The 21,972-nt window shown below is 51.2% G+C and overlaps 1 protein-coding gene across 1 annotated transcript; it reads left to right on the top strand.

Moving 5' to 3' along the window:
- Positions 1 to 23: 23 nt before the first annotated feature.
- On the top strand, positions 24 to 21,622 carry E2F2 (E2F transcription factor 2). The gene is made up of 7 exons (XM_023732112.1): positions 24 to 275; positions 5,682 to 5,787; positions 7,861 to 8,080; positions 9,343 to 9,501; positions 10,802 to 10,916; positions 13,281 to 13,473; positions 17,960 to 21,622. Exons 1-7 carry the CDS (start codon positions 24 to 26, stop codon positions 18,217 to 18,219), a joined length of 1,305 nt encoding a protein of 434 aa, XP_023587880.1. The 3' UTR covers positions 18,220 to 21,622.
- Positions 21,623 to 21,972: the final 350 nt, after the last annotated feature.

Genomic DNA, 21,972 nt, shown 5'->3' on the forward strand with positions numbered 1-21,972 from the left:
GGGGGGGGGGCGCTGCGCTCGCCATGCTGCGAGGGGCCCGGGCCCTGGCTCCGGCCGCTGGACTACCCCCAAAGGGACTGCCCGCGATGAGCCCCACCGAGCTGTGGCCGCCCGGACTCGGCAGCCCACAGCTCTGTCCGGCCACCACCACCTACTACACCTCGCTGTACCCGCAGACGGTGCCTCCCGCCGCGGCGCCGGGCACCTGCCTCGACGCCACCCCTCACGGACCAGAGGGCCAAGCTGTGCGATGCGTGCCCGCAGGCCGGCTGCCGGTAATGCTGGGGACTCCTACCCGTTCTCCTTATGCTTTTCCGGATGTAGGAAGAAGGGAGGGGCGCTTGGGACCCAGAGTTTTGGAAGGGAAGATTGGCGTTCAGCCTCCAGAACGACCCACAGCCCCCAATATCTGAGTAAAAGACCTCTTCATTTTCAGACTTTGGGTGAAATAACCTCCTCCATTGGAGTGGAGTGGAATGAGCAATGGATTGGGAGTATGGAGACCCAGCCTACTCCCTCAGTACACAGTGTGACCTTGGGGAAGTCCACAGAGCCAACACTGCCGCCATTCATTCATTCTTTCATTCATTGTCTGCCCAGAAACCAGTACTGGGTCTCTGCTATTGTCCAGGCACAGGGCTTGGCCTGGGGACACCGTGGGGACTTTAAAACAGACGAGAGGTCTGATGGCTCTCTTGGGTCCAGCCTGTCTTGGACAGACTCCAAATTGTCCATTCAGCAAACTCCTTCCCAAGTATCTGTCCTAGGTCCTTCCCCAGGCCCAGTCTTCCCTCCTAGACTGCCAGTAGCAGGTGCAAATCGGGGGTAGCCCCCTGGGGTTCCTGTTGAGATTGGCCGTTCCCTCCTCAAGCCCCAGGCCTGTTGCCAGGGAGGCCCAAAGTGTAGAGGCACCAGGTTGCCTGCTGACCTTGGCACAGGGCATGTTTTGTGGGAGGGGAGTTCCTGGAGCTCATGGGAATGGAAACAACTATAGGGTGGGGGAGGGGTGGGAAAAGCCCTGGGGGGCAGGTGGTGGTTGGGGAGCCTAGTTTCTGGTCCTGACTGTGCCACTGCTTGTGGCCTTGGATACGTCTAGGCCCCCTCTAGGCTTTACTTTCCTCATCTGGAAAATGTGTGTGTCCATGGGGTAGCTAGGGGTCTAGCTCATCTCGGGTCAGTTCCAGTTCCAGGTTCTGGATTTTGTAAGCAGGCTGGGGAGGGGAGCTGGGGGTGTTGCAGGTTTGCTTAGCCTTGGGTGTGGTGAATAAGTTCAGGTACAGGGATAAGACCACTCCCTTCCTCCAAAGGCATCTGGCCACACCTGTGCCAGTCAGCAGGCACAGGCCCCCAGCCATCACTTGATGCAGGCAGAGCCCCTATTCCTGCTATTGGAATCATGCTTTGCCCACATCCAGAGTCCCTTCCTGCACATTATTTCCAACTAAGAGGGAGGAGGAGGCAGGGGTAGGTGCTATTATCCCCATTTTACAGGTCAAGCAAAACCAAGGGCTAGGTGGCATTCCTGCATTCAGCGTTTTATAGCCTAAACCCCTTTTGCACCCTGTGAAGTACCTGGTGTTAGTAGCTCCATGTTACAGAGCTCAGAGAAGGCATGTGACCTGCCCAAGGCCACACAGGGGGACAGGGTAGAGTGGAGACCAGGCCTGAGGTCTCTTGACCCACAATGCAGGTGACAGGCAGTCTCTTCTCTATGCAACATTGACTTATCCCTAGATTGTCCAACCTCGGAGTTGGGCCTCCCCTAGGGAAGGAGCTCAATGGTGGGGCCCAGCCTCTCCTCTGGCCAGCTGCTTTCTGACACCCAGGCGGAGTTTCAGTAACAGCTGTGGTTTTGAACTGCTTCCCTCCCAGAGGAGCCCCAGTGCATCTGTCTGCACCATCCCTCCCAGAGGGCCTCAGTGATCTCAGCAAGAATGGCCTTTTACCAAACGCCTTGAGTGTGCCAGGCACTGCTTGGCACTCCTCATGTTCGCGGTCTTGGTCAAGATGCTTGGGATGAGGCATCTTGCAGATGAGGAAGCTGAGCAGAGACGTGAAGTCACTTGCCCAAGTCATAAGAAGTAGGAGAGCCTCCTTGCACTAGACCACCCTAAAGGTGCAGCCACTGGGGCCTGAGCACTTCTATCAGGCCCAGAGCCCTCTCTCCTGCCAGGCCCCAGAGCCCTGGCTCCTCGGACCCATGGGCAGGCCTTGGCCCCCTGCTTACTCATTTGACAAGGGTGTGACCTGGAGCTGCTCCAAACCCAACCCTGGGTGTGGCCACTGGCTTTGTGGCCAGACTGCAAAGTGCAGGGTGAACAGGATTTGTCAGGGAGCTGCTGTTTAAAGGGACCTCCAGGGACAGCAACCAAGTTCAATGGCAGAATGAAAATGAAACCTCAGGTCTCCTTGCTCCCCATCTAGTGCTTACTCCACCACCCTCTGGGCAAAGCGGGGGACACCTTTGTTGAGTGCCTGCTCTGGCTAGGCACACTGCATTATTCAGCGTCATCCTCACAGGAACTGGTGACGATAGGGTGATCCTGCATGGTTCTCTTTTCCCTGTAATTTATCTACATTTTCCAAATTGCCTCTGAGAACCGAGAAAGAAAATAAAGACACTAACGAACAACCCTACAAGGCAGGTCAGATGAGACGGGAGCTCAGAGAGGCCAGGCTGCGCATCCCAGGCTGCCTAGCTATCGAGTGGCAGAGCTGGGATCTGAAGTGAGGAGGCTCCTGACTCCTTACACTTGCACTACCCCCCACTGTCTAACTCTGGCTTAGGAGAGACCTGGCTCCACTCCCGTGACCTTGGGCAAGTCACTTCCCTTCTTTGAGCCCCAGTTTCCTCACCTTGCTGCCCGTAGAGGGTTGTGCCTGGTGATCTGTTCTTCTGGGGCTGCCTGAGGAAGAGCCTTTGCCCTTCTCCCTAGGGCTTGGCAGGGTGGGGCTCGAATCCTAAGCAGGCCTTTAAGACCCAACCAAAGGGGCTACCTAAGAGGATCCAGGTCAGGACCAAGCAGCCTCTGGGTGTGGCTACAGGCCTTTGCTCTCCTTTGCACTGTCCCTGTCTCTTTCTTTTTAGCTCACCCTGCACCTTCCCATTGCTAGTGGCTCCGGGGCTTTAGTGACAGCAGCTCCCCTGCATGCACACTCATCGTGGGCAAAGCGCTTTGCTGCACCACTCACTGAATGTGCGGCAGAGATGGGGTAGATTATCCCATTTTACAGATGGGCCTCAAGAGGTCAATTGACTTGCCCAGCCCACCCATCTAAGAACGGGGGAGGCCTAGATGTGAATCTAGGTCAGTCTCATTCCAAAGCCTGTCCTCAGCCTCTCCCTGTTCTTCATTCTCCCAGGCTTGTTCTCTTCCCCTCTGTTCTAAGGGCTGACTTTTCCCTGGGCAGTGCCTTTGGCAGGGGTCAGAGAGGTGTCCTTGGTGAGGGACACTGCTGTATAGGGTCCTAGGAGTGCAGGATAAGGGGGAAGGAGAGCATGAAGAGGGAGAGGGCTCGGGTATGTGTGCGTGCGCGCGTGCACACGAGTATGAGAGAAGTCGTGGGGGCAGGTGGGCATGGCCAGGCCTTGACTGAAATTTCAGCAAATTCTGGGGAGTGTGTGTGGGATGGAGCTGAGGCAGCCTGGCACGTAGCTTTGGAGTCAGACAGACCTGCATTCAAATCCTGGCTCTGCTCTTTGTCTGTGTGACCTTGGGCACGTGGCTTAACCTGAGTCTTCTTCACTTCTCATTTGCCAAGAGAGGTTGACAATTCCGATGTTGCAGGACTGTTGTGAGCACACGATGGGCCTGTTGGGTCCTCTCTTCTTCCCCAGGCCCCACAGTTCTCAGATAGTGAGGTTCTTCCTGGTGTGTTGTCTCCTGTCAGGTATAGGAGGTATGTGGGGTTAGGAGACTGGGCTGCCCCACCTCTGCCTCAGCTAGGACTCAGCCTGCCCTTCCCTTCCTCTCCCTGTTCTTGGTGCTTCTTCTTAGGGATGGTAATAAGGATCCTGGCATGGACAATCTTAATCAGGATTGAGAAAGGCCTTGGAGTTCTTCAAGCCTCAGCTGCATCAGCTCTAAAATGGGGGGCAGCGTAGTGAAATGCTGGAAAGATTTGGTGAGGTGATGAGTGTTGGCTCAGGGCACAAGGAAGATCCTGGTGAATGACTGGGCCTTTCTCTAGGGACAGGATGGGGCTAGAGCAGGTCACCCTCCCTAAAACCCAGGACCTCACCAGCTGAGAGGGTAGAACAGGAATATTCAGGATATGAGCAGGGAGCTGTTTAGATCATGTCCTGGCCTGGGTAAGGGTGGAGGAGAGGAGCCTTATGTCCAGGCTCCTTAGGCCAAAGAGCAGGGCTCCTCTCTGACTTCCTGGAAGAGGCGGTCATGGGGAGGAGGGGAGCTGCCACCACACTCCACACCTGTTAGCCCAGCTGTGCTCAGCAGCAGTTAGAAGCCTCAGCCCTGCCTAGCATGACCCCATCACCAAGGGTTAAAATAGGCCTCTGTGTCTCAGTGAGGGAGGGGCCTGCATGTCTGGGTGACTGGGGAAGGAGGCAGGAAGTTAGCTCGGTGACCCCCAGAAGGGTGTGTCAAGGAAGAGGCCGAGATTGGGTTTTACAGAAGGGACTTCGAATTTCCTAAGCACCTACAAGGTGCTGAGCCACAGATTGAGCACTGTATAGATGTCACCTCCTCAAATCCTCACAACAGCCTTTGAGGTAGGTATTCTCGGCCCCAATTTGCAGAGGAGGAAACTGAAGCTCCTAGATGTGGAACATTTGTTCAAGTCACACAATGAGTCCGTGAAGGAGCTGGGAGATTCAAGCCCAGGGCTCTGACCTGTGCCCCAGTGCCCTAGCCCTGCCCCTTCCCAGCCCTAAATAGGAGAGGCCGCTTCCGGGACAGTGCAGCTTCTGGGCCTAATTGGGGCCGGGTGGCAGTGGGGTGGAGAGGAGCAGATGGGTCTGTGGTTTGATTTCCCCAGCAGGTGTTTCCCAAGCTTGGCGGGAAGGGGGAGGGGGTGGGCCTCAGCTGCTTGTCCTTAAGACAGGGGAAGGATTCATTGTCTGCCCCTCGAGGCAAAGAAAGAATGGCAAAGGGAGTCTATTCAGGAAAGGGCTGGAGCCCAAACTTGGGGGAGATGTTTGCACTGCTTCCCTACATGGGCACCTCCCTGGGGTGTGGCACAGAGCCAGGAAGTCCCCTGGCATCCGCCCAGACCCACCCTGATAAGAGCCAGCTGTGGGGCTGTGATGGGCACCAGGCTTGGCTTGGCCAGCTGCTTCTGCAGGGGGGCCTCTCCCCAGCCTGATGTGGTTTAGGCCCCACCTACTCCTTCCTCCCTGCATCCTCCTCTGGGAGGGGGTGTGGAGAAGCAGCTTGAGGCCTGTTATTAACGAACCCTGAGCCCTTGGCCAGACTGGCTTTAGTTGGGTCTGAAGTGCCGGGGTCTCGGAGGATGAGAGAGGCATTTGCCTCTCAGAAAATAGGACTTCCTCTCTTCCTGAAAGGTCACTTCTCAAATCCTTGATACTTCCAAGTGCAGTGATGTTTCACTGGGACTGGTGGTAAACTGAGGCACAGGAGATGGCTGCTGGTGCCCCTAGGCCAGGAAAAGGCTAAAAGAGAAATGATTCTCACCCTCTGCCTCTCTCTCTAATCTCCAAGGCCAAGAGGAAGCTGGACCTAGAGGGGATCGGGCGGCCTGCAGTTCCTGAATTCCGGACTCCCAAGGGGAAGTGCATCAGAGTGGATGGCCTCCCCAGCCCCAAAAGTAAGCGTGCTGATGGGCAGCTCAGGGCAGGCTCAGGAGATTAGGGGTGGGGTGGGGCTGAGGGTAGCAGCCCTGCCCAAGTCATCAGGAGTAATATTTGTATCACACTTTCCGGTTTACAAAACAGCTTCCTGTGCATTTTCTCACTTGATCCTGCCAGAGAGTCTGATTAGTCCCCTTTTGCTGATGAGGCAACTTGAGACTCAGCTTCAGTGACATGCCCAAGGTCACAGAGCTAGTGCACAGAATCAGGACTAGAACTCGGACATGTAAGTCTTGCATTACTTGTACCATACCATACTATTGCTCTCGTAATCTAAGCAGGAAGACCCACATTTTATCTGGGGAGGTTACTATTTACAAAAGGAGCCCTGGTGATGCAATGGTTAAGCACTCAGCTGCTAACCAAAAGATCAGCAGTTCAAACTCATCAGCAGCTCCATGGGAGAAAAGACCTGGCGATCTGCTCTCCTAAAGATTACAGCCTGGGAAATCCTATGGGGCAGTTCTACTCTGTCCTATAGGGTCGCTATGAGTCGTCGGAATTGAAAGCGCACGACAACACTATTAAAAGTTTTTACATTTAGTCCAGTCTGCCTTTTCCAAAAGAGAATATCCAGCTCAGAGAGGAGCAAGACCTTAACCAGGGTCTTTGTCCCACTTATAGACAGAGAGCTAAATAAGTGAACAAAGGGAAGTGAAACTTGTATTAATCCAACCCGTGCCACCTCAGAGGTTTTTAAGATCCAGAGGCTGTCAGGATAGTGCCTACCTAAAGCTAAGCTGGAGGGAATTTTAGTCAATATTCTGGCCAGAGTGGGAGTTTAGGCAACTGTATTTGGGAGGAAAGCTAGTTTAGAGGGGTCACAGACCTAGTGAGGAAGGTATGTGGCTGTGTGGGAAGTATGAGGGTCAGAAATTTGGAGAGTCTGGGTAGGGTTCTGTTCCAACCTGACCAGTCACTCCTCTTCTGTGAATTCTAGTTGTCTCCTGTAAAATGAGGCACAGCTAGATCAGGAATGACAAGAACGTTTCCTCTCCAGTTGATTGGTAGAGGCTGCCCAGAGAGCCTAACCCTCATTGGGGCTTGTGAAAAAGAGTGTACTAATCAATTGCTAATGTCTACTATGAGTGTAAAGCCTGACAAAGAAACCTGTGTGCCAAACATCTGCCACCTATGTGTTAAAGGATTCTAAAGTCCCCTTCCAGAGGAATCTGAGACTCTCTAAGACCCAGGTTTTGGAACTAGTTTGGCCACTAACTTGCTATATGACTTGCAAGTCACTTGGTTGCAAAAGTCCCCTGTGGTCTGAGATGCTGTAGCTGAGATGTGGTCTTGTGACATTGTCCTCGTTGAGAAAGGGACCTTTTTCATGAACCTGCCCCATTTGATCTATAGGTCTGATTCCTCTCAGATAATCAAGGGACTACGCTTGAAAAGAAAAAGCAAGTGTGTGTCTATAAAAAGTGTTCTCGAATCCAGGCTTGTCATTCCTTCCCTATGTGAATTCCAAATTCCTGACGTAGAAGTAGCAGGATAGGACAGTGGTTAAGAAGGAGGACTCTAGAGCCAGACTGCCTGGATTTGAATCCCAGATTTGCCACTTTCTAGCTGAGTGAGCCAAGCAATTTATTTAATCTCTCTGTGCCTCAGTATTCTCATCTATAAAATGGGGCTGGCTGTACACTGACCTTATAGGGTTATTATAAAGATTAAATGTGTTAGTATACAGAAAGCTCTTAGAACAGTGCCCTGCACACAATAAGCATTTGTTGTGTTTATGGTTGCCCTAAGGTGTGATGGAAACAGTACTGAACTAGGAGTCAGGACACTTGGCTTCCAGTCCTGACTCTGGCACCTGGCTGTGACACTGTAAGCAAGTCACTCTTCCTGTCTAGGCATCAGGTTCCCTGTCTATACAGTGTGGTGAACAACCCCTGCCCACAGTGCTCAGTAAACTGCAAAGTGGGTGCTCATGTGAAGGGTGGTGCTTAGTGAGTCCAGGTCAGTGGAGGAGGGCCCCCCACAGGCTGGCCATCCCCGAGTTGTGACTGAGACCCTTTCCCCCTCAGCCCCCAAGTCCCCTGGAGAGAAGACACGGTATGACACGTCACTGGGGCTGCTCACCAAGAAGTTCATTTACCTCCTGAGCGAGTCCGAGGATGGGGTCCTGGACCTGAACTGGGCCGCGGAGGTGCTGGACGTGCAGAAGCGGCGCATCTATGACATCACCAACGTGCTGGAGGGCATCCAGCTCATCCGCAAGAAGGCCAAGAACAACATCCAGTGGGTGTGAGTGCCGGGCTGGGCCATGGCACCATCCAATGGGTGCATGGGCCGGGGGCGGGGCTGGGACATTATCCAGTGGGAGTAAATGTCAGGGGCGGAGCTGAGAGCATCGTCCAATGGACACAAGCGCTGGGGGTGGAGCTAATCTACGGGGGAGAACAAGTATACAAGCGCTGTGTGGATGACGCACCGCAGAGAAGTATTCCTCGGAGATGTAAAGGCATAAGGGGACCTCACACCCCTTCATCTGAATCAAGGATCCCAAGATTCTTCTCTTCTAGCTTAGGGGAGTCCCCTCAGAGCTGAGCCGGGATTAACACAGACTCTTCTCCCGACTTCTAGAAGGTCTTGGAGAGCAGGCCTACAGCTACTGGCATGAACCCTAAGAATGCAGGTGAGGGAGTCAGGACTGAAGTCACTCCAGCTCCCTGCCGTTTGGGGGAGGCTGGGGCATAGGGAGGAGCCCTAGTGGCGCAGTGGTTAAAGCACTCGGCTGCCAACCAAAAGGTCGTTGATTCGAACCCACCAGCCGCTCCATGGGAGAAAGATGTGGCAGTCCACGTCCTTAAAGATTTACAGCCTTGGCCTGTAAAACGAACAATAACACGTGAGGAACGTGGTTCTTAGTTCAGTCAAATATACAAGACCAAATGGGCAATACCTATCCAAAAAGCAAAAATGAGAAGGCAGGAAGGGACAGGAAAACTGGACTAATGGACACAGAGAACCCAGGGTGGGGAAAAGGGGAGAGTGCTTACACATTGTGGGGATAGCAACTAATGTCACAAAACAATTTGTGTATTAAATTTTTGAATGAAAAACTAATTTGCACTGTAAACTTTCACCTAAAACACAATAAAATTTAAAAAAAGATTTACAGCCTTAGAAACCCTATGGGGCAGTTCTACTCTGTCCTATAGGGTCACTGTGAGTCGGAATCAACTTGATGGCAGTGCGTTTGGTTTTTGGTTTGGGGCGTAAGGATGGGCATAGCTGAGCCTCCCCAAAATGGGGTTCAGGCCCTGACTTGTTTTTTCTCCCTAGCTCAACCCCAAGCCTCAAGTTCTAATCCCTGGCAACTCCCAGGGAGCTAGGCAGGACCAATGAGTTACACAACCCTGGGGGTACCATTGCAGAATCATGTGAACAGCATCGCCCTGGAGTTTGGCCACATGCCGACTGTGCAGTTCTCTCTGCAGCAACCCTGGGGTTGGGGTCCCTGGGTATGGACTGAAACTGACACTGGGGGGCTTTTCTGTTCCCAGAGGCAGGGGAGTGCTTGAAGATCCCTCCCGGCCTGGGAAGCAGCAGCAGCTAGGACAGGAGCTGAAGGAGCTGATGAGCATGGAGCAGGCCTTGGACCAGCTCATCCAGAGCTGCTCTGTGAACTTTAAGCACCTGACTGAGGACAAGACCAACAAGAGATATCCACTTTGGTGGTTGGGGATGGGGGTAGTACTCGCAAGTCTTGCTTAGGGATAGGGGGCGGGACAGGGAGCTGGATTCTTGTGGCCTGTTGCATGTTTGTATCTGTCCAGAGTTGAATCAATGGCTCCCTGCAAGGTCTGATTCACCCTAGGGGTCTGGCACCTCTGTTTCTTCCTTCCTTGATGGTTTTTCCTCTCCAGTCTATTAAAGTTACTTTCTCATTATAAAAATAAGACAAGTGCATTTCTTTAAATTTGGAAAATGGAGGAAAGGAAGAAATATTGACATACCACCTTAACACAGCCATTGTTCCTTAACTATGCACAGGGAGTGTGTGCTTTAAATACCACTGTATGCCTGTGGTACATAACATTTTATATCCTGCTTTTCTCTACTTGGAGCCCTGGTGGTGCAGTGGTTAAGAGCTCAGCTGCTAACCAAAAGGTCAGCAGTTCAAATCCACCAGCCATTCCTTGGAAACCCTATGGGGCAGTTCTACTCTGTCTTATAGGGTTGCTATAAGTCGGAATCAACTTTACGGCAATGGGGTTTTCTTTTCCCCCTCTACTTACTATATTACCATAAACCTTTTCTATGTTGTTACAGATCTTACGACTATTAGGTTGATCCATATAAAATTGGTGATATGTGACCATTTTTTACCTATACAAACAGTATATTTAAAATGGTTTGAGAATGTCCTACTCAGACACCACTCTGGTCTATTGATAAGGCCTGTCATGGACATTTAGACTGATTCTAGATTTTGCTTTTATAAGCAACCCTGCAGTGAATATCTTTGTATATAGAGCATTTTCCCATGTGTTTTTTAATTTAGCTATGCTGGATTCCTAGGATTGAAATGATGAGATCAAAGAGCATGACCTAAATTTACTAAGGCTCTTTATACATTTTCCCAAAGGGTTACACCATCTAATTGTATTTTGGATCTGGTCCTGTTTGTTTGGAAGGATAGCAGGCATTGTGAGAAACATAAAGAAATAAAACCTGTTTTCTGGCCTGTTAATGACCTAGTTTGAGAGAGGAAGTCTTTACGTACAAGGCTGATATAAAGCAGCATTTTTATGACTTATACCCCCACTTGCTTTCTAAAGGGATCTGAGGTAGCTTATGACATTAAAAGAACATTACAGTTTTTAAATTATTTCTAAAGCTATATAAGAAATGAGAAAGAGGTGTTTCAGGGGCTTAGGATGTGGGTTAAGGCACTGCCTGGCGGGCTGGGGGTTTGGATTCTGAGCAGACAGTCACTTTTCTTGACTTTCCTGCCCCTACACTGGCCTATGTGACTTACCAGGACCTCCGGGCTGTTGGCAGCTTTAAGGAACAGACGGTAATTGCCGTCAAAGCCCCTCCGCAGACGAGACTGGAAGTGCCTGATAGGAGCGAGGTGAGAGGGGAAGCGTTTGGGGGAGCGCGGGGCTGGAGCGTCCCAGGTAGCTTTGCAGGCTCTGTCCCTGGCACTGCCCATTGTCCAGCTCCAACCCTCTTGGGTCCATTCTGGTGCCCTTGGCAATATTGGTGGGCAGAAATGGTGGCGGCCAGAAAGGGCAACAGAGCCCAAGTCCTGGTCTGAGAAAATCTCTGTTCCTGGTCTCTTTCTGTGCCCCACCAGCCCCTGCGTTCCTGCACAAGTCCTGGTCTGAGAAAATCTCTGTTCCTGGTCTCTTTCTGTGCCCCATCAGCCCCTGCGTTCCTGCACACATGGGCCCACACACTAAGACGTTAGTACTCACAGTAATCCATTTGTGCTAACCATTGCTGTCTTAGGTTTTTGTTAGTTGCTGTGGAGTCAGTGCTGACTCCTGGCGACCCCATATGTGCACAGTAGAATTGCTTCATAGGGTTTTCAAGGCTGAAACCTTTCAGAAGCCTGTCTTCCGAGGCACTTCTGGGTGAGTTCAAACTGCTAACCTTTCATCTAGTAGTCAAGCACTTAATTTCTGCCATCCAGGGACTCCTCACTTAGCTTTAAGACCAAAATTCTTAAAGCTCCCTAAAAGGCCTTTCATCTTCTGGCCCCAACAGACTTCACCAGCCTTCTCTTCAGCCCTAACCCCCCTCTGTTTTCTTTGCTTCAGCCACACTGACCTGCCTGCAGTTTTTTACCACATTAAACTCATCCCTGTAAGAAGGCAGTGGTGGTTCAGTGGTAGAATTCTCACCTTCCACGCAGGAGCCCTGGGTTTAGTTACCTGCCAGTGTACCTCAAGCACAGCCACCACTCATCTGTCAGTGGAGGCTTGCGTGTGGCTGTGATGCTCAGCAGGTATCAGCAGAGCTTCCAGACTAAGACAGACTAGGAAGATAGGTCTGGTGACCTACTTCGGAAATATTAGTCAGTGAAACCCCTATGGATCACAACAGTCTGATCCCATTGTGCATGGAGTCACCATGAGTCAGGGGCTGACTCATTGGCAGCTAACAACAAGTTCATCCCCAGAGTAAGACCTTCACCCATGCTGTTCCCTCCAGCTGAAATGCTCTTCTCTCTCTCTGCCTGGTTTACTGCTATTCATCCTACAAGTTTCAACTTGAATGTTGCTTCCTCGGGGAAGTCTTCCCTGATCACCCCCAGACTTCATAACAACCTGTGCTTTTCCACTGCACTTAACCTCCACTTGCTGTGATATATTTGGGTGATTACATGATTACATTCTGCTTCATCTGTTAGCACGTAAGCTCCATAAGAGAATGTTCTGCCCATGTTGAACCCTCAGCCCAGGGCCTAGCACATAATAAGGGCTCAAGAAATTATTTAATGGAAGAATTAGGGCTGCAGAGATAAATAAGGCCCTGCCCCTGCTCAGGACTGAGTGGGAAAAAGACTCAAGCAAATCATGATGCTGTCATTTATAGATGGAGGATGTGCTTTGAGGGAACAGGGAAAGGAAGTTGGAGGAAGCATCCATAAGTGGTGACAGTTAAACTGAGTCTTCAAGAATGAATAGGATTTTCGCCAGGTGAAGAGGGGGCGGCATGAGCAAAGGCTAGAAGCCTGAAAGCATGCCAGAATGGTGTGTGTGTAGCCTAGAGTGGCTTAAGTTTTGGGAATATGGTTGGGAAGAGGCAGGGGTGAGAAGCTAAGTATCAGGAGTCTTGGTTGCAACTAACAGAAAGCCAAGTCCAACTGACTTAAGCAGGGGGAGGAAAAAAGGAACCAAATGGCAAGTTCAGGGAGAAGATTTGGATTTCAGGCAAGGCTGGATCCAGGGGCTCAGACTATGACTTCAATGTCTGTCTCACACTCCATCTCTCACCCTGCTTTCCTCTGTGCAGACTTCACTCCCAGGCAGCCTCTCCCCTTCTGGGGGCAGAGACAGGCTTTGTGCTTCTGGCTCAGCAACTCCATTGGGAAGGCAGCTTCTGTTTCCACAAGTCCAGCAAAAGTCCTAGACCAAATGCTTGTTGGACTGACCTGAGTCTGTGCCACCATGAACCATTCACTGTGACTTTCCCAGCCTGCATCACAAGCTCACCCATTGGGGTTGGGGAAGGGTGCTGGCCCTACCCAAACTACATGACCTGAGAGTCGGGGAGAAGTCGTTTCCCAAAGGAAAATCAAGTCTCTTTCTAAAACAAGGAGGCTTGGGGCCAGAGAGGCAGAAACAGGAAATATTCACCATAGGCTAGATGGGACAGGCCTTAGTGCCCAGCTCAGGACTTCAGCTTACTCACATGGGCCACTGGAGCCACGTGTGTCTGTCCACATACACTGACCCACACAGCTATGGCCTGGCTTCTCTTCTTCCAGGAGAATCTACAGATATATCTAAAGAGTACCCAAGGACCCATCGAAGTCTACTTGTGTCCGGAGGAAGTGCAAGAGCCAGACAGCCCTGCCAAGGAGCCACTGCCTTCCACCTCCACCCTTGACCCCAGCCCTGACTCTGCCCAGCCAAGCAACGGTACCAGCCCTGAGATCGTGGAACCTGAAGCATCCTCAGGTAGGGCACTCTATCCAGAGGGACACAAAGTGGGGAGAGTAACCAGCCTTAGAGTTTCCTCTTCTTGGTCAGCATTTGTTGGGGACCTACCATCTACCCAGCCGCAAGGGGTACAGTCATTGTCCCCAGCATGTGTGCATTGCACTTTGTTGTTGTTGTTAGGTGCCGTCAAGTTGATTTTGACTCATCGCGTCCTCATGTGACAGAGTAGAACTGCCCCATAGATTTTCTTGGTTGTAATCTTTATAGAAGCAGATCACCAGGTCTTTCTAGTGCTTATGACATTAAAATGTCCCCAGAGTTCGAATTGCCAACCTTTCGGTTCATAGCTGAACACTTAACTGTTGCACTGCCGTGGCTCTTTGCATTGCATTTTACAATTTATAAAGCGCGTGCACATTCCTTGTCTCACTGGGGAGGCCAATGCTGCTCCGGGGTCTGAAGGCCTGGCTTTGAATCCCAGCTCTTCCCCTTACTAGCTCTGTGACCTTAGACAAGTTACTTAACCTCTCTGTCTCAATTTCCTCATCTGTAAAGGGCATAGTAATTGATAATGGTAATACCTACCTCATAGGTTTTTGTGAAGGTTCGATGAGTTAATATAGGAAAGGTACATGGAAGAGTACCTGGCAATAACTGTTAGCTATTATTATCATTGGAGTCCCTGGGTGATGCAAATAGTTAATACATTCACTGCTAACCAAAAGGTTGGAGGTTTGAGTCCACCCAGAGGTGCCTGGCGATCTACTTCTGAAAAATCAGCCATTGAAAACCCTGTGGAGCACAGTTCTACTCTGACACACATAGGGTTGCCATGAATTGGAATCGACTCACTGACAATCAGTTTTATTATTATCATTACTGCCACCACTAGTATTGCTACTCCTATGACAACTGCTAATGGCAGAGCACCTGGTGCTCAGTAAGTCCACAGTAAATGGAAACTATAGAGTTTTTTTGGGTGGAGAGGGGCTAAAAACTTTCTTGGGGGAGAATAACTAAGGTTTTTTAAACCACAACTGTAAATCGGGTACACCCATTATCTATTACTCCTTACAGCAACTCGTGAGGTAGGTTTTTTTATTTCTAGTTTAGAGATAAATAAACTGAGGCAGGGAAATGACGTGATCTGTCCAGGGTTCCTCAGCCAGGAGGTGACGGAGCCACATCTTGAACCTTGGTCTTCACACACTCCAGCCCAGGGCTTTCTCCACAAGGCACAGACAAACCAAGGATGGGGCTCCTGGCTGGGGAGGAGGACAGCAGGGCTCAAAGCTGGCTACGCCTGGCAGGAGGGGGTGTGCGGCAGTTGCCGGGGAGCAGAGAGGTGGAAGAGGTTCTTGAAGGCCTCCCAGGGGGAGTGGGGATTGGGAGGGTCAGAGATGGGGGCCCATGATGGTCCCTCCCTTCTCCAGCAGGGATTTTGCCTTTACTGGGCCCAAGCAGCAGGTTAGACTGGCTGCAGCCTTTGAGGCCACATAGGCCAGTGTTCCACATTTTGTTTTCTTAGTAGAATTTCCCCAAATAGAACCCGAGTATTTAAACAAAAGCAGAGCTAGAACTGGTCTGATGAAAGAGGCTTGCAGGGGGTTTCTGCAGAACACAGGTTAGATTCCATTTCTGTAACTCAAAGGTCAATAAACTATTGCCTGCAGGCCTGTTTGTGTAGGTCCACGAGCTAAGAATTGTTTTCACGTTTTTAAGAATCGTGAAAAACAAAATGATGACGACTACGTGACAGAGACCATAAGTGGCCCACAAAGCCTAAAATACTATCTGGCCCTTTACAGAAAGACTGCTAACCCCTGATCTAACTCAACCCTTTATTTTATACATGAAGAAACTGAGGCCCAGAAAGGGCAAGTGGCTTCCCATAGGTCACACAGCAAGTTGGTAGCAGAGCTGGGACAAGAGCCCAGTCTCAGGACTCTGGTGATTTCTCCTGTGTCTGTCGGCCTCACCCAGATTCCCCCTGCAGGGCTTTTCCCTGAACCCACCATCTGTTCCTCTGGGCACCTCCCCGGTAGCTATCTCCCACCCCAGACCTGCGCCCCACCCTGTTTTCCCTCCTCTTCCTGCTCTGCCATCTCACTTGACTGTCAACATGCACACAGCTCTCCAAAGTTAGAACCCCTTCACTTTGGTTGTCCTGGGGCCTTGGTGGAGGTGGGGGACCCCATGTTTAAGCAAGGGCAGGGTTTTTACCTCCATTTTACAGGTCAGGAGCCTGAGGCCCAGCAGAGGTAGAGGTTTACACAGGCCTAAGAGCAGTTAGTGGTGAACCCAGCCCAGAAACCAGTTCTCTTCACATCCATGCCAGGGCTTGTGCTGTGGCTGCCCTCTCCCCTTGCCACGTGGCCTCATATTCTCTGGCTGAAAGGAAGGGGAGGAAGTTTTCCAGAAGGTTCACCCAACATAGACACATAGGCTCCATGTTATGGCCTGAAGTAGAGTTCAGGCCTGAGCACCCATGGCCATGCCTGCCCAAAGAGGTGGCCACTATAGTCTCAAGATCCCTTCTGACCCTAGTTCTGGCATCACGGGGGAATCATCAACCCTTTGAGACCTCAGTTTCCCTCATCTGTAGTGGAAGGGGTTTGGGCAAGAACCATCTCTAACATCCCTTGAGGCTCTGACATTCTGAGGTAAACCTAAGTGTAGCTGACAGGGCATGAGATTTGAAATTAGAAAACTTGGGTTCTAGTTTGCCCCTCACTTCTCAGTGACTTGTCACTTTAACCTTCCTGAGTCTCTGTTTTTACAACTCTAAAATGGGGACACTTAAAACTCCTTTGTGATTATTGGGTGGCTATAGGAGATAATATAGCATGAATGTGATTTTCGAAACAGCTAGTGTGAACTGAGCTCCTACTATATGCCAGGCCTTGTGCTGGGTGTGAGAGATACAAAGTCAAATAAGACACAGCCCCCGCCAGCAAGAGATGTTCAGAGTTGGATGAAGAGACAGCTGTTACAGAGCAAGTCTATTTGGATGCAATAAACAGGAACAAAGAGAGCAAGGTCCAATGTAGTCAAGGCTTTCAGATGTATTATCTCAGTTACTGCTCCCAGCCACTCAGTGAGGTGGATCCTTATTATTCCTGATGAGAAAATGGAGGCACCAGGACCTACAGCTAGTGAGAGCTGGGGCTGGGGCCCGAACCCATGGCCTTCTGGCTCCAGATCCTGGCCTCTTTTCAGTAACCCTAGCATGCCTTCAAAATGTGCTAAACAAACATTAAGTTGTTGGTTTTTTATTCAAATACATTTAATTGGCTTGTTTGGGCCTTTGTTTCCTCGTCTGTAAATGGGGTAGCAGCACTGCCTACCTCAGGGCTGCTTGAGTGTCAGAGGAGGTGGAGCGTGCCTCGGCCTGACAGCAGAGTGGGCCCCTGGTAAGCCCGTGGTAAATGGGGGCTATTATTAAGAAGGGCAGGATGCTGGACCCAACATGGGATTTCTGCAGGCCAGCTCTTCTTTATGTGCATTTATCATTTAATCCCCTCAACAACCCTTTCAGGCAGGTACAGTTATTATCACCATTTTAAAGGTAAGGAAACAGGCTCAGAAAAAGTCGGTCATCTGCCCACAGTTACACAATGAGTGAGAGGTTGATCGAGCAGTCTGGCACAGCAGAGCTGTGGTATTTTCAAAACGATGCTTGCTTGAAGGAATGACTTAAATGGTGGGATTCCAGGCATCAGGATATATTTTGTGGGGGATTTCTGGAGCCTCATTCCAGGCCCCTGTGTAAGAAATCACCTTTTTCCCCCTCAGTGGGAATGAGCTGGTGTGCTGAAGAATCACCAATGCCAGTGTGTCTAGAGTAGGGAGTGAACTGTGGGAGGAAGCTGCGAGGCAGGTAGAAAGGTAGGCAGGGGCCAGATCACGCAGAGTCTTTTCAACCCTGACTGGAACTTGGATTTTTTTCTAAGCCAATGGGAAGGCATTAGGGTTTTTTAAGTTAAGTTAGAGCACAGACTATACGGGGCAAGAGTGGAAGTGAGGTAACTAGCAAGGGGACTCCCACAGTGGTCCAGGTGAGGAGGTTCCTGCAATGGTCCAGATGAGGGGTTCTCACAGTCGTCCAGGTGAGGGGCTCCCGCGGTGGTCTAGGTGAGCGAGGAGGGCACTTGGACCAGGATTGCAGCAGTGGAGCTGAAGAGAAATGGGCCGCTTGGAGAATTCATTTGGTTGTGGGGGTGACTAAACTTGCTGCTGGATTGGATGTGGAGGAAATGGTGGAATTGTGGATGATTCTTGGACCTTCTGGCTTGGGCAACTGAGTGAGTGGTGGTTTCATTGACTGTGATGAGGGTGTCCCTATGCGATTAGGTTGGGCAGGTCAGGGAGAAAGAAGGGGGCACAGTAGTCCAGAGAGCGAGAAGGCTGACCTTGTGCTCTGAGGTCTGACCCTGGTACAGAGCCGCACCCAAAGGGGTTTGAGCATCAGAGCCAAACATGATCCTTGGCTATTTGTTTCCAGTGCCAGCGATGACTCCCCAGCAGGTCCCGCAGCCACCCCTTGTCCCCCTGGAGGCCACTGACAGCATGTTGGAGCTGCCACATCCACTTCTGCAGCAGACTGAGGACCAGTTCCTGTCCCCAACGCTGGAATGCAGCTCCCCACTCATCAGCTTCTCCCCACCCTTGGATCAGGACGACTACCTGTGGGGCCTGGATGGGGGCGAGGGCATCAGTGACCTCTTCGACTCCTATGACCTTGGGGACCTGTTGATTAATTGAGTGGCCCTGCCTACCCTAGCAGCCCTGCCCCTATCTCTACCTCCTCACGGACAGACTGACAAGACCTCTGCCCATACAGGGACATGGACACAAGGTGCTGCCCTAGGGTGTGAGGGTCTCCTCTCCTTCCCCACCCCCTGGCTGGCAGAAGCTGTCTTGGGGGACTTGGGGGATATAGGTGAGGAGTGTATCAGGGGTTGGGTCCTGTCTTTCCTAATGGGAGCTGGGCTTGGGGGAGGCTCATCTAGTCTTCTGACCTCTGACCTCTTACGTGAAGGGCCACAGGTGAGACAAACAGGTCTAGGAAAAGGCCCTGCCAGTTCCTTTTGAGGGGTAGTTAGGACCCTCAATTTATCAAGATGCACTTAATGCCTTTGTATTTATTTCAGGTTGAGTTTTGTCTTCCTGAGTTTTAGCAGGGAGACAGTTCTAGTTCTAGCAAGACTTCTCCTCAGACAGGCCCAGCACTGTCCACAGTCCTAGGGCTGGCCCTGGCTTCCAGAGCCCCGGGCCAGCTCCCAGATTTCCCCTCAGCAGTGAGGGGCTAGGTCTCTGAGGGGCCATCTAGTCTGCCAGAGCGCTAATTGCACTTAGGCCTCGAAATTCTAGTAAGTGGTGGTTGCAGGCCCTTTGACCTCCTCCTCTCAGCCAGATATCTCCAGCTGCGGTGTTAGCCTTGGATTCTAGGTCTTCTCTGTCCAGGAAATGGTTCCTGGGAGCCATCCAAGGGCAGGGGGCATCAAGGCTCCTGAGGAGTCTCTGGGGCTGAGAGAGCAGCCACTTAAGGAGTCCTCTTCCTGCGGAATTCCTTACCTCTCCCTCCCCTGAGAATGTAAAAATGATCCTCTGGGGAGTCAGCAGAGAGTGCTCCTGAGGAGAACCCAGACAGGAATGTGGAGGCAGTTGTACTGGCTGCTTTGGGCAGCTCTCCTCAGAGTTTTTGTCTTGCCCTAGTACAGGGGCTGTTTTACACCAGGGACCTGGGAGACAGAGGCAGCTCCACCATAGAGAAGGGAGAGGGTAGGATGAGGCGTTCTGGTGAAAGTAACTTTGCCTGAAAACATTCCCTCTGGTAGCTGCTGGTATTGTCCCCCAACACCCTTCCCTGAGAGGATGTTTTTTTGCCACGTTTGTTGAAGAGGGTGATTCTTTAATGATTTCCACCCACTTGGTTTTCACACAGACCCCTAAGGGCAGAGGTGACCAGAGCTTGGTGGTGTGTTGGCTCCTCTGTTTGTATCACAGGAATAACGAGGGCGTGTCAGGAAGGGGTCTTCACTGCAGACCAGGCCTCGGCAGCTACTGGGGAGGTGGGCTCATGTTACCCCCTCAGGCTTAGAGTCTCGAGAGTGTTTTTTGGCTTCATCTTATCCCTCAAAGGCTTGACTGTCCTGCACTGTCTCCCCCGACACCCAGCCTGGGATGCAGGTGCTTTGGGCTGAAGCCAGGCCATGCCTTCTGGAGAGAGGCAGCCAGGAGTGGTGGTCTGAGAGCCCACCCCCACCTACCCTCAGGGAGCTAGATTTCCTCAGGGCTTCAGCTGGGCAGCACTTTCTTGAAAGTTTGTAGCATTAAGTTGGTTTAAAATGTGAAATTGGCCTTCTTCTTGACTGCTCCTAAGCTGACTTACTGGCACCTAAAGTTTGGCGTATGGGCTTGTTTGGGACTGGGATCCTATGTGAGCTAATGCCCAGCTGGGGACAATTGTGCCTTGTCATTTGCTCAACTTCCTGGGCTCACAAGTCAGCCCCCAGCCCAGGAAAGGTCAGCAGGTCACAGATACCCCTACTCCAAGCAGGGCTCATTTTTTGTGCTTTAAAGAAATACCTTTGGTTTTCCCTCCTCGGATACTCACAGGGGTCTCATCAGAAGCCCAGCTTGAGCTCCAGCATGCCCAGGGCCAAAGGACCACCTGGGCACCTGTATCAGGGCAGGGGTGGGATGCTCTGTGGGATCTGGTTCAGGACAAGTGGAGCTGGAGATCACGTTGCCATTCTGAGGTCTTTGCTGAGCTGCCATTTGATCAGTTCCCCAAGGACAGAGATGCTTGACTTCCTTGCCTTGGGCTCCGTCTAAGCTACCTCCTAGGACTGAATTAGAGAAAAGGAAGAAGGGGCCTGCAAGATGCAACAGGAATGAGTTTAATGCTGAGATCTGGCCGGATTTAAAGCTCATTCCCCAAATGCCCAGCCTTAGGGATGGACATAGGGGCTGCCCCTTGGGTCCATGGCCTGTATCCTGAGCAGCTGCCCCAGCTCCATCCTGTGTCACCCCTCCATACCCTGCCTGGACGAGTGGCTGGACCACCCAGGCCAAGCCTCAGGCTTGGTGTGAGAAACAAGCTCATGCCTCTTTTCTTGCCAGTGACACTTGAAACCCCCCAATTCCATAGAGTGCTTTAAGAAAGCCATTTCATGCAGTATTTCTTTTAGGGCCAGGTAAGCTTTAAAACTAGGGCAGAAGAAAAGCCAGTTTGTTCCCGAGGTACGTGATTTCTGCCAGGAAATTTCCTTGCCCCACCAGCAGCCCAAGTCACCCGTGTCCCCAGGACCATCAAAGACTGGCACTCCAGGGAACCCAGTAGCATTAAGTAGTCTAGTAGAGTTGGAGCTTCAAAGAAGTTTCTTAAAAACAGGGACATGTTCCTGAGTCCCTTGCTGTTAAAGGCGCTAGAATGATAGATGGGAACAGTGTCCCTTCTCCGCGGGAATGTGGCAGTCGGGTAGTGTGGCTGCAGGGAGAAGAGGGAGATGGTGAAGCTTATAAAACTGGCTTTAGGATGGCTTTGACTTTATTTTCCCTCCTGAAGTGTTCTCAGCCTCCAGTTCTGCACAGCGTTTAGAGTTTTTAGCGAGAGTTTGGGTTTTCCTAGCATCCGAGCGTTGTGTGGCTTAGCGTGTTTGAAGTGAAAGCCTCTTGGGGTTGCTGGGGAGTAGCTTTCTGGTTCTTATTATTGTGTCCTGAGGTCCCTACCTCATCCCGGGACCCCGTTCTCCCAGAGGATCCTTCTTAACCATGGTGATCACAAGCCCCCCAGCCTGCTGGCTCCTGGGTGAGATGAGGAAGCCTTGTATACGGTACATTTGTCTTGAGGGTGAGTGGGGCCCGAGGGCACCTGGTCCCTGTGCTGAGACTCCACACTGATCATCGCCCTCCATTGTGGTTTCATCCTGGGTCCTGCTGTGATGAGCACCAGGTAAGCCTCCTTGAGTTGTGATGATTGGGCATTAAATGGCAACTCTGGGCACCGTGTCTTTGTTGTGCTTTCTGAACTTGTTACCAGCTATAGGTCTTGTTGTTGTTAGGTGCTGTCAGGTCAGTTCTGACTCATAGCGACCCTATAGGTCTGGTTCCCCCAAAATGGCCTCCCTTTCCTGACACTGACTTATTACCATGCGTAAAATCTCACCATTAGGACACTGAAAAGTTAGCAGCATCAAAATCTAAACTGTGAGTACCTGCTCTGCTGTGCCTCCATCACCTCTCACCTGGGCTATTTCAGTTTTTGTTGTTAGCTGTTGTCAAGTTGGCCCCCAACTCATGGCGACCCCATGCACCATGGAACAAAATACTGCCCAGTCCTGTGCCGTCCTCATGATCGGTTGCAGATTGGACTGCTGTGATCCATAGGGTTTTCACTGGCTGATTTTCAGAAGTAGATCACCAGGCCTTTCTTCCTAGTTCATCCTAGTCTGGAAGCTCTACTGAAAACTGTTCTGCATCATAGCAACACGCAAGCCTCCCCTGACAGTC

Source organism: Trichechus manatus, unplaced genomic scaffold, assembly GCF_000243295.1.
Source record: "Trichechus manatus latirostris isolate Lorelei unplaced genomic scaffold, TriManLat1.0 scaffold00048, whole genome shotgun sequence".
Classification (NCBI taxonomy): domain Eukaryota; kingdom Metazoa; phylum Chordata; class Mammalia; order Sirenia; family Trichechidae; genus Trichechus; species Trichechus manatus.

Bases quoted from the DNA above. Each gene is read 5' to 3' on its own strand.
- E2F2 (XM_023732112.1), top strand. From the start codon at position 24: ATGCTGCGAGGGGCCCGGGCCCTGGCTCCGGCCGCTGGACTACCCCCA. The intron at 9,502-10,801 runs ATATCCACTTTG...TCCTGCCCCTAC, and splicing joins GAGGACAAGACCAACAAGAG to ACTGGCCTATGTGACTTACC. The intron at 10,917-13,280 runs GTGAGAGGGGAA...CTCTTCTTCCAG, and splicing joins AAGTGCCTGATAGGAGCGAG to GAGAATCTACAGATATATCT.